The 12,991-nt window shown below is 40.0% G+C and overlaps 1 protein-coding gene across 1 annotated transcript in view; it reads left to right on the top strand.

Moving 5' to 3' along the window:
• The window catches only part of LOC121136472 (semaphorin-3E), a gene marked incomplete at its 5' end in the record, with an annotated part of 56,081 nt that extends 53,874 nt beyond the window's left edge, over positions 1–2,207 (top strand). Inside the window, 1 exon segment of the mRNA XM_040736947.1 lies at positions 652–2,207. Within this exon segment, the coding sequence (XP_040592881.1) occupies positions 652–1,104 (453 nt within the window).
• Between the last annotated feature and the right edge of the window lie 10,784 nt (positions 2,208–12,991).

Genomic DNA, 12,991 nt, shown 5'->3' with positions numbered 1-12,991 from the left:
ATGTATAATCAAATATGTCCAGAGCATAAAGAGGAGTTATTTGGTCACTAAACATATCCTAAAACTTACCCTCAACTGAAGATTCCTTTACAGTGGAATTTGGATTGCTGTTAATAGTTAATAGACAGTCTTACAGGAATGCCATATTGTTCACTGAACTATTTAGTGGATGGTTTAGAAGCCACGACCAGTGAAAGAATCCCAGCATTTAGACAGAGAGCCCTGCCGAATATTCGACCATGATGATGGGACCTGGGAGGTATTACTGGCTGTGTGTGTTCAAACAGACTTGTTTAAAAAAAAAAAAAGGATTTTTTCACTCCATTTTAGTGTCCACTGCTATATTGATATGGATTGTTTTCCTCTTGTTGAATTAGATTCATTAGGGTGAAAGCTCTCTCATGCGCTAGGCTCTTTACTGTATTGGTGTAAATGACCTGAATGTCACTGATTCAGATGTATCTTCCGATGTAAATCAGTGCAGGATGCATACACAGCACTCGTTTAGCTACTTAGCACAGTTGTGCACCGTCCTACCTGCATGGCGTGATCATGACAGGGAGAAAAAGAGTAATGGGAAGGGACACGGGTTGACGTTTTCTGAACTGCACAGTACTCCCTTGCCACTTGTTTTCGGTTTTGGTTTTTCAGGTGAAGACAGACGACAGAGTGGTGAAGATGGACCTGGGTTTGCTCTTCCTCCGAGTGCGCAGTTCAGATGCTGGGACCTATTTCTGCCAGACGGTAGAGCACAGCTTTGTCCACACCGTGCGCAAAATCACGCTGGAGGTAGTGGAAGAGCAGAGAGTGGAGGGGATGTTTCTGAAGGACCACGGGGAGGGAAAACACAACAGGACACCCTGCCCGCCCCTGAGCAGTCTGCCGCAGGGCACGAAACCCTGGTACAAGGAGTTCCTGCAGCTGATTGGCTACAGCAACTTCCAGCGAGTAGAAGAATACTGCGAAAAGGTGTGGTGTACGGATAAGAAGAGGAAAAAGCTTAAAATGTCTCCCTCCAAGTGGAAGTACGCCAACCCCCAGGAAAAGAGGCTCCGCTCCAAACCCGAGCACTTCCGTCTGCCCCGGCACGCGCTGGACTCCTGAGGGCGCCCTCTGCCGGCTGCCGAGGGACCGCGCATGGGAACCTTTAAAGGGAAGAGAAAGAAGAGTGACAGCATGCAAAGTCCTTCCATCCTTCAGACAGGGGGAAGGTGTCTTAAGTTATTCCGCATACTCATCTTACTGCACAAACCGCTCACAGAACTAGGACTTAAACGAGTGTGTTGCTTAAAAGGCTTCACTTTGTGTTTGTCAACACATGACCGTGGCTGCAATTTTGAGTTCGAGCTGCTTTTCAGGGAAATTATTTCACCATTGGAATATTTAATATAATTATAATATTAAAGGAAAAGTTATAGATTTTCATAATCATGAAAAATGTAAAACTTTAATGCTTCTGGAGTTTTCCTTGAAACCATAAGGTAAAATGCACAGAAGATCAGATACTTTAGGACATTCGTGAACTTTCTGTTCAGTCTCTGAGTTATTTTTAGGCCATGAGTTTTAAGTAGTTGTGATTGCTATAAAGCAACTGTAAAAGTAACCTGTTACATGCCGTTCTGAGGCTCGTTCCTTCCATGAGACTATCATTAAACTGTATTAAATATTTCTATTTTACAAACAAGACAAATCGTTTAAATTTCACTGCAGTGTGGAAGGAAGATATCCTCTCAGAAAGATATTTTCAAATGTCAAAACAAGAAAGTAGAATTGAATCAAAAGGTCTGTGCTGCCCTCCTGTGGGAGAAGAAGGCATAGTCGCTTATAGAGCTTTTTTTTTCACAATTACCCCGCAAATTTGAAAAATTGTATGAGCAGATACATCTAGTTCATTTTCAGAAAACGCAATTAAGAAGAAGAACCATAATGCTTACATCATGGTTTAATGTGGAAATAATATGCTTGTAGATAATACATGACTTCACAATACACTGAAGATGTAGCAGCATTCAAGCTTTTAAAACGTAAAAGGCACACTTGTTGTCAGCCCTTCCCTGAGACCTGAGATCCTCTGGAAGCGTGCTTTCCTGTACAGAAATCATCAAAGCGTTTTCCTCTTGTTTTTCTATCCACAAAAATTGCTTCTTGGGCTCATCTGACTACTGAAATATCCATTGTATTTGTCTTATAAATATTACCAAGATTTATATTTTTCAGAATGTTTATTTCTTGAAATCTTTCTTTGTATTTTAGAGTTAGCAGCTACCTTTCTAAAATATGAGATTTATGATACTTTTACTTAAATAAGAGTAAAGCAAGTGCAGTGTACATAAAACACTAAAGAACAGCTACTCACACATTACATTTAAATATTTATGTCTGCTATCTCAGTATGCCATATCATTAAGAATATATAGTGTTGAAACTTCTAATGGCTTTCTTTTTCACCTAAGAAGAGTATTACTCATACAATGTACACAAATACTCTACAGAGATTTTTTGAGGTGATATATTGTTTATGATCTAATAAAGTTTGCCAGGAGATCAGAAGGCAAAGCTAGCCACAGCCATAGAGACCAGGCAGTGGTGTCACACACTTTTAATCCCAGAACTCAGGAGACAGAGGCAGATGGATCTCTCTAAGTTCAAGGACACCCAGGGCTACATGAGAGTGAATCAGTCTAACAGAGAAACAGGGATCACACCTTTAGTCCCAGGACTTGAGAAGTATATAAGACAGGATCAGAGTCTCAGAGCTGGCATTCATTCTCCAGCCACATTGAGGACAGGAAGGATTTTCATGTGCAAAGGGCTGAGGATTCATGGAGTCAGGATATCCCGTCCCACCTCCAAGTCTGAGGTAGAGTTAAGAGCTGGCTGCTTTGCTTATCTGATCTTCATGCAAACTTTAATAGATCATAAACAATATATCACCACAGTTTTTAAAGTCCAGAATTTCTAAAACATTTAAAACATATAAAGAGAAAATTCACATCCTGTGTAAAGGCCACATGTTGTTGACACTGAAATCCACTGGGGGTCACTGTTGTCCACCAATAGTAACTGAAAAAAAAGTTTGCATTGGAAAGTTAAAATACTGTATTTCAGGAACACAAGAAGTTTGGGGAGGGAAATTGGGAATTACAACCATAAACACATCTCACTAATTCCTAAGGAGCATATGTGTCCAGAATATTTCAAGTAAACAGACAAATCCACGTGTGAAATTTTGAAACAATTCTTCCTCTAAGCATATTAAAGATAAGGGAAGATTTTCCCCTTTGCTCCATGTTAAATATTAAAACTAAGTATGTTTATATGTATTATATTCCTGTATTATACATGCTCCTACACACCTGTTTACTGTAGCAGCTTAAGACAACTAGTAACGGCGGGAGAGAGAGAGAGAGAGAGAGAGAGAGAGAGAGAGAGAGAGAGAGAGAGAGAGAGAGAGAGAGAGAGAGAGAGAGAGAGAGAGGACTAGAGAGCAGTTTCCAAGGATACAGCAGATATAACACTGTCCTCTCTGGTCCTCTCTGCTTCTGACCACCCTTGCTCGTAGATGCCTGAGTAGTGTTAAGAAAAATCACCTACCCTTTCCAATGTTCAAGCCAACCGAATACAAATCTGCTAACTGTTTTTGAAAATCTAAGGGCTGCCATAAGCATTGACAGCCTTTTGTTGGCTCAGAGTTTAGGACTCAGAAAGATTCTCCTTTGAAAAGAATTCCATTGAAAGAAATAGTGGCATGCCTACCTTGAACTCAGGCAAGGTATCAATATGACTCTCTAAAAGGTGACAAGAGCTCACCTTGAGCCACCAAGACATGGCCTTGACAAAGAAAATGTGTCCTCAAAATACACAGCTCACCTAGAATTCTAATTCCCTGTCCTTGTTCCATAGGGCCTTTGTGTGGCCAGTCTCCTGCTTCTCCAGAGCCCGGGGTATCATAAAATGAGCTGCCCTCTCCCTCAACATAATGCTACCAACATAGCTACAGACACATCAGGAAGTCCACACTTAAAAGAGCCATGACTTTAGGAGCTGTCTCCATGCCTGATGTTCTGTGACGCTTGTTTTAATTAAATAATGAATATTTCAGGGAGAAAATTTCAATTTTGAGAAACAAGGAAGAAAAATAGAAATACATTCTAATTAACCCTGAGCAGGGATTAAAATTCTACTTTGGTTTTGTGTGTTTCAGTGAACAGAATCTATGGGATCTATACATTACAGTAAGTGGCTAACACTATACTAAATCAGTGGGATGTTTTTATTGGGTGTTTAACGATTGCTGTGGGATGTAGGGTTTTATAAATTTTCATAATAATTATGAATATTTGTATAATTTGTACAATATAGCAAATTATTTTGAAAGTTAGTCTTACACATGAGAGAAACAGCAGTTGTTGTCCTTAGAAATGGTATCTTTGACCTGTTAATCATCTGGGGTACTTAATGCCATGTATATTTTACATCCCAGGTAAATGCTACACATCTGTGATGAAAATGAGTCCTAGTTCCTTTTAAATATACTCCTCATTTTTCAGGCTAGTAATTGCTGATTTGACTCAGATACAAATGTTATATTATCCACAAACTCTCTTTTGCTTATAGCAGCATCATTGTAAGCAGGTATCTTGTTATCTTATTGTCTTGGGAGGACAACTTCACATATTGGCTTTCATTATATGTAAAACAGCTTAGCTCTGAGCTAGAGCATAATGCTGGAGTGTCTTTGTCTTGTGGTATCTCTTGTCTCTTTGGCAGGGTCTATACAGTATTACCGCAGTGTTTCTCTCCATTGATGGTAATCTCTCAGACTCATCATCACTTGGTGGTAGGCTACAGGGACCAGTGACTGTGTGTGTCCTTGACTGTCATGTAGATCCACCATCCTACAATACACAAAGTCTGTACTATTAAATGGAAGTCCTATCTGGTTCACCATAGATGAAAAGACAATAAATATTCTCCAAAATGTTAAGTGCTATCTGAGAAGTATTTTCTATCTTCCTTCCTTCCTTCCTTCCTTCCTTCCTTCCTTCCTTCCTTCCTTCCTGTATTCTAACCTCTCCCTTCCTCCCTTTCTCCATTCTTCCTTCTCCCCCTCCTTACTTTCAAACCTCTTTCCCTCCCTTCCTTTCTTTCCCAGATGAACATGTTTCTTTAATCTAGCCTGATGTGAACTGCAATCCCCAGCTGAATGCCTTTCTTTAAGTTAGAGTGCAATTCAATGTTCTTTCCGAGAAATTGCCATTTCTTCCAAGAAGGAAAAATATCATTAATCCCTCCTTATAGCCGCAGTGTTCATTTAGGCCATGTTAGATTTCTGTGTTTTTCAGGTGCGGCTCAGCCTCACATCAGCCTTCATAGTCAAGGTGCTTCATTATCATCCACTTTCCAACCTTCTATAACACTCTATCTATCGCCCACTCCTCAGAGACAGGATTCCATAGGAACCCTAGCACCAAGCAGAGACCAGCAACACAGCAGGGCAGATCTGTGCTGTGTCCTGAACCATTCCAGTTTAGGTGTAAGTTCAATGCACTCCTAACACTATGAAGATCCTTGCAGCTATGAAATGTAAGACAACCCTGACATTAGACTCATCAAACATAAATACCCTCTTACGGTGTGCCTGAAGTCTTGTCTCCAAGTCAACTCTCGATCGTGTCAAGATGACAATAAACATAACCATCATATCATGGTGGCTGAAATCATCTTGAACCAAAAGAAAAACAAACAACATCTAGAAAAAATACAGTATTTAATTCAAAACATACCATAAAACTAGAATCTACAAAATTGCATGACATTGTTATCGAAACAGTCACAACACAATACTTTATAATGGAGCACCATAGAGTTACAACAAAGCCCTTAGACTACTAATTTTCAACAAATGTGTGAACAACATACAGTCTTTTAAATAAATGTTGTAAATGTTTGGTATCCATATGCCAAAGCATGAAGGTAGACACCATTTCTTGGGTTTTGGGTGCAGAGCATGGGGTCTTATGTAGCCCAGGCTGGTCTCCTTCATCTGTTTGTTTTCTCTTCGTTTTCTGGACACTCTTTAAGGGGTTTGCTTATTTCTTCTTCAAAACCTCTATCATCTTCATAAAGTTAGTTTTAAGGGCATTTTCTTGTGCTTCCACTATGTTGGAATATTCGGGGCTTGCAGTAGTGGGATAGCTGGGCTCTGGGGGTGACATACCGCCCTTGCTGTTGTTGATGGTGTTCTTATACTTACATATGGATTTGAAGTGATTACAGGTCTAGGGGACAATTTCTGGGTTTGTCTTTGTTGGGTGGGTATTTTCTTCCTTAGTTTCTGTTTCCTCTCTGGTCTGCTGGCTGGAGTGTCCTGTGACTGAGTGGAGATGGACTTCTGATGTCTTAGATGGGTTCTTGTTTAGCAGGGGCTGCCGCCAAGGTGGAAACTGGAGTTTTGATTATGTGCATGGCCTCTGATATGTCTGGGGGCTCTCTTGGATCCAGGATTCTGGCCTGGCTTCTGTGTAAGTGGCTTTTGTCTGGTTTTCAGGGAGTTGGTGTGGTTCTGGAGTTCAGGATGCTGGTCTGGCTTCTGGGGTTCAGGATACTGGTCTGGCCTCTGGTGGGGTAGGAGGCTTCCTCCAGAAGTGTGAACTGGGATATGGAGACAAGGAGAGGAGGTTTACATTGGGCAGGCACTGGCAAGGTGCAGAAGTGGTCTTACCTGGAGTCAGGGAGCTGGCCTGATCTCTGATGGGGTAGGAGGCTTTCACCAGAGTTGTAACAAGGATACAGTTACCCCAGTCTGGTATCAAAGTATTCATGAAATCCTGAACATCTGATTCTCTTTTCTCTACCTCCTAAGAGCCAAGATTATAGGCAACACAACTTCACAGTATATTTCCTGAAACTCAAGATTTTGTAAAATTAAGGGAGAATTTAATATAAATAACAAAGCATAAGCAACAGTTAAAACAATAAATATTTTATATTGATGATCACCTCATCCCCAGGTTGCTTATATTTTCCAAGCCTACTACATTTAAGGTTACAAAACAAACTAAAATGAGGTAGTTATTTTCACCCATCTGAGGAGGTAGTGAAAGAGGAAAGTAATGTTGTTTACAGACTCCAGATTCCAGGAAATAAGTTATACATTGACATTTGCACAAAAGAACAGGGACTGTCTGAGATCTCCGGTGTCCCCACATTGCTGCGTTCTTGTCCTCCAGACCACACATCCCTGGATTTATGTCATAGCTCCCCCTCCCTGTCCTTTTATCATGCTTCTATGCCATAGCTATGGCCTTCCTTTTAGAGCACAGACTGGATCTTGTCCCACTGCTCCCTAAGCCTATGAAATGGCTTCTGTGCTGTGGACTTAAAGCTCATATTCCTAAACTTGCTTTCGCCCTTTCTCCTGACTTAATGATACTTAGAGCTCAGGCCAGGCTTTATTCCCTTCCACATCTCTTTACCATCTTTATTTCTATTTCTTCTGTCTGCTTGGTTATCTTCCCAAACCTCACCATAAACCTTCCTACCCACCTGCTTTTCTTAGTGTTTCTATTGCTGGGAAGAGATGCCATGACCAAAGCAACTCAACCCTATGGATCACACTGAAACCTATGCTAAGAGGAAGAAAGTTCATAGCACTAAGTGCCCACATGAAGAAACTGGAGAATAGACACACTAGAGAATTAACAGAACACCTGAAAGCTCTAGAACAAAAAGAAGCAAACTCACCCCAGAGGAGTAGACAACAGGAAATAATCAAACTGAAAGCTGAAATCAATAAAGTAGAAACAAAACAATACAAAGAATCAATGTAACGAAGAGCTGGTTCTTTGAGACAATCAACAAGATAGATAACCGTTTATCCAACCTAACCAAAAGGCAAAGAGAGAACATGGAAATTAACAAAATCAGAAATGAAAAGTGGAAAATAACAACAGACACTAAGGAAATCCAGTGAATCGTCCGGTCATACTTTGAAAACCTGTAATTGAAATATTTAAAGGAAATGAATGATTTTCTGAATAGATAACACTTACCAAAATTAAATCAAGAAGAGGTAAGCAATTTAAATAGACCTATAACCCCTAATGAAATAGAAGCAGTCATCAAAAATCTTCCAACAACAAAAAGTTCAGGGCCAAATAACTCTAGGGCAGAATTCTATCAGAAATTCAAAGAAGAGCTAATACCAGTACTCTTCAAATTGTTCCACACAATAGAAACAGAAGGATCATGGTCAAACGATTTTTACCAGGCTATAATCACCTTGGTACCTAACCACACAAAGCCATAACTAAGATAGAGAACTACAGTTCAATCTCCCTATTGAACATTGATGCAAAAATACTTAATAAAATACTGGCAAATTGAAACCAAGAATACATTAGAAAAGTCATCCACCATGATCATGTAGGTTTCATCCCAGAGATATGGGAATGGTTCAACATGTGAAAGTACATCAATGTAATCCCCCATATAAACAAACTAAAAAAGAAAAACCCCATGATCATCTCACTAGATGCTGAAAAACCCCTTGACAAAATTCAACACCCTTTCATGATAAAGGACTTGGAAATATCAGGGATAACAGGAACATACCTGAACTATAAAAGCTGTATACAGCAAACCAACAGCCAACATCAAACTAAATGGAGAGAAACTCAACGTGATTCCTCTAAAATCAGGAATAAATCAAGGCTGTCCACTCTCTCCATATCTTTTCAATATTGTACTTGAAGTTCTTGCTAGAACAATAAGACAACAAAAGGAGATCAAGTGGATACAAATTGGAAAGGTAGAAGTCAAACTTTCACTATTTGTAGACAATATGTTAGTTTACATAAGTGACCCAAAGAATTCTACCAGGGAACTCCTACAGCTGATAAACACCTTCAGTGAATGGCAGGATACAAATTTAACTAAAAAATCAGTACCCTTACTGTATTGATACAATAAAGGGGCAGAGAAATAAATCAGAGAGACATTGCCCTTTACAATAGCCACAAACATCATAAAATATCTTGGGATAACTCTAACTAAATGGGTGAAAGGCCTACAAGAACTTTGAGTATTTAAAGAAAGAAATTAAAGAAGATACTAGAAAATGGAAAGACCTCCCATGCTCTTGGATAGGTAGGATCAATAGTAAAAATAGCAATCTTACCAAAAGCAATTTAGAGATTCATTGCAATTCCTATCAACATCCTAGCACAATTCTTAAGAGACCTTGAAAGGACAATTCTTAACCTTATATGTAAAAACAAAAGACCCCAGATATCCAAAACAACCCTTTACAATAAAGGAACTCAAGAAGCTAGTCACCAAAACACCAAATAATTCCACTAAAAAGTATGGTACAGAACTAAACAGGGAATTCTCAATAGAGGATTCTAAATGGCTGAAAGACATTTAAGGAAGTGCTCAAATTCCTTAGCCATCAGGGAAATGCAAATCAAAAACACCAATGACAGTTTATGCTGGAGAGGTTGTGGAGAAAGGGGAACACTCCTCCATTGCTGGTGGGAGTTCAAATTTGTACAGCCACTTGGAAATCAATATAGTGGTTTCTCCGGAAAATGGGAACCAGTCTACCTCAAGATCTAGAAATTCTACTCTTTGGCACATACACAAAGGATGCATATTCATATAACAAGAACATCTGTTCTACTATGTTCATAGCAGCATTTTTTTGTAATAGCCAGAACCTGGAAGCAACCTAGATGTCCCTCAACCAAAGAATGGATACAGAAAATGTGGTACATTTACACAATGGTGTACTACTCTGCGGGGAAAAAACAATGGAATCTTGAAGTTTGCAGGCAAATGGGTGGAACTAGATGAAACCATCCTAAGTGAGGTAATTCAGTCACAGAAAGACAAATATGGTATGTACTCACTAATATACAGATTCTGGACATAGTGAAAAGGCTTACCAGCCTACAATCCACACCTCCATAGAAGCTAGGAAACAAGGAGGACCATAAGTGAGACAGTGAAGCAGAAAGGGACAAGAGCACCTGAACAATTAGGGAGTATGGGTGAGGGAGGAAGGAGGTAGGAGAAAGAGCAGGGGAGAAGAGGAGGTGAGAAGAGAACATGAGGGACCAGGAAGATTGAGTGGGGCGAGGAATAGAGGAGAGCAAGAAAAGAGACACATCAATAGAGGGAGCCACTATAGATTTAAAGAGAAATCTGGCATTAGGGAATTATACAGAGATCCAGAAGGATGACTCCAACTAGGTCCCTAAGCAATAGACAAGAGGCTACCTTAAATGCCCATCCCCTATAATGAGAATGATGACTACCTTAAATGCCATCCTAGAGCCTTCATCCAGTAGCTGATGGAAACAGAAGCAGACACCCACAGCCAAGCACTGAGCCAAATTCCTGGAATACAGTTTCAGAGATGGAGGAATGAGGAACAAAGTGGTCAAGACCACGCTGGGAAAAGCCACAGAAACAGCTGACCTGAGCAAATGGGAACACATGGAACCCAGTCTGACAGCTGGAGAACCAACATAGGACCAAACCAGGCCCACTGAATGTGGGTGTCATTTAGGAGCACTGGGCAGTGTAGAGAGAAGCCTTTTTCTTTGAGAGGAGCCTTCCTTCCAGCCTGGTTCTAGAGCCGCATCAATCCCAAATAAACACACAGGAGGCTATATTAATTATGAAGCTGTTGGCCTTGCTTGTTTCTTACTGGCTAGCTCTGACTTAAGTAATTACCCAATAATTGTTAATCTAAGTATGTTTCTTACCGGAGAATAGTTCCGGGCTTCCTACCCCATGGCGTTACATGTTGACTCTCTTGTGTTTCTCCTTCCAAGAGTCCTTCTGGACTCCTAGTCCCTCCTATCTTGGTTCCTATTGGCCAGCAGTAATTTATTGACAAATAACAGGACTTCCCCAACAGGGCACTCTATGGGGCTTCTGGTAGTGGAATCAGGATGTATCCCTAGTCCACAAACGGATTTTGGGAGTTCATTTCCCATGGAGGGATACTCTCTCAGCTTAGATACACAGGGGAGGGCCTAGACCCTGCCCCAAATAACTTGACAGATTTTAATGATCCTTCATGGAAGGCCTCACCCTCCCTGGGGAGTGGATGAGGGATGGGATGTGTGGTCCTTGGGGAGTATGGGAGGATGGGAGGGAGAGGAAACTGGGATTGATATGTAAAATAAGATTGTTTCTAATTTAAATAAAATTTATATATAAAAATGAGGTGTTAATACTTGAAATAATGTGTTCAACCAAATAGTTATAAGTTTGGGAATTGGTTTTAAAGTTAGATAAGTTGACCTCACAGTTTACAGCCAATCTAAGACTGACTCCAGGGCAAACCCACAGATCCAGTATTTTCATTTAAGTGCTTATTCTATTAGTATACCTCCCCTTGTTGCCAGAGGGACATATGCCATTATTTAAAACCGAGAAGAAGCTATCACTATTTTAGTTGATATAGACAAAGATAATGAGAACTAGGTACTAAGAACTCTGAAAAAAGTTTTACATGGCAAAAATATGAAAGACTGAATGAACTTCATGTATGATGTAGGGTTTGAAGTCACCTATTTATGATCCATGGAAGAAGTGGGTCAGAGGAAAAACAAATATGAGCTTACTCTACGCAGAGAATAGAGGAAGGGCTTCAGAAATTCATGGAGGTGGGGAATAAGTATCACAATGCATAACAGCATGTGTGTATTGAGATGCCATGAAGAAACCCATTACTTTACCAAATCTAAAAATTAATAAAAACATGAATAATTTTAAACAATATGTACAAGAAAATATTGCTGAGCTGATTGTAAAAATATTTACAGAACCAAGATTTATAGAGCTCAGAGACGTCCAACACAGGGAAAGTCACCATGTCCGGTACTTGAAGCAATGAGGACTGAGAAAACATGTGAGCAGTTCAGTCTTAGAGCAGCAACTTAGCATGTGATCAGTCTTGAGTACAACTTGTGGCATCAAAGGGAAAACAACAACAAAATGATACCAAGGAGATGTGCTTTATTTTATTAAAGGAATGAAGACAAGCCACATAATGTTTTCAGTAAGAATGCTGGTGGTTTGATTGATGGGGAAACAGGCAAGAGTGTAGGGCAGAGATGATTAGGGCCTGACATGAGGTTGTAACAATGACATCCATGTAGAATCCATAGGATTTAGAGGTGACTGAATTTCAATATGATGTACAGGTAGAATAAAATACAACTCTGAAATTCTTGTTAAGGAAAATAGGCAAAATAGTAACAATAATATTCCCCAAAGAGAAGCAACTGGCACAAGCCGATTTAGCCAGGGAGGTAGAAACAGCATAGTATAATGATATAACATAGTCAGAGGATTAATTTTAATGTGAAAGAATAACAGATGCACATGTAATGATGAGGAATTGCCTGTCACTGTCTCAGCCCTGCAGCTGGGAAGCAACCCTATGAGTCATCCCTTTCCTTTCAGTCACTAGCTTTTAAAGAACTTAGCTACATATTTTATTTCAAAAGACACGCAGAATCTCTCTTTCCCTTTTTTCTCAGAAGTTATGAGTGCCTAAGTTGATGATTTCTCATTTGTGTACATATGAGGATGGATGACTATGCATTTTAATGACTTTGAGATGTGAAGTACATGTGTCATAAGCTTTGGTTTTGTTGTTGTCATACAAAGCCTTTAATTTCTTTTCTATTTTACTGATATTTAGGAGACCTGTCTCCAGCAGGTATCTATGTCAGGAAGTTGTGGGTTGTCCATTGGCTGATATCTATGGCCATGGATAAATACTACCCAAGGCCCCATAGATTACCTAGGCCTCCTCACTGACACCCACTTTCACGGGGTCTGACTCAGTCCCATGCTTTCCACACAGCCATCAGTCTGGGGTCCAAGATCTCCCCTTTTTCAGGTCAATGGTTTCTGTGGGTTAAACCAGCCCAGTCTTGACCCCTTTGCTCTTCAGTTCTCCCTT

This window comes from Mesocricetus auratus, unplaced genomic scaffold, assembly GCF_017639785.1.
Source record: "Mesocricetus auratus isolate SY011 unplaced genomic scaffold, BCM_Maur_2.0 Super-Scaffold_100251, whole genome shotgun sequence".
Taxonomy (NCBI): domain Eukaryota; kingdom Metazoa; phylum Chordata; class Mammalia; order Rodentia; family Cricetidae; genus Mesocricetus; species Mesocricetus auratus.
This window is presented reverse-complemented; position numbering and strand designations above follow the sequence as displayed.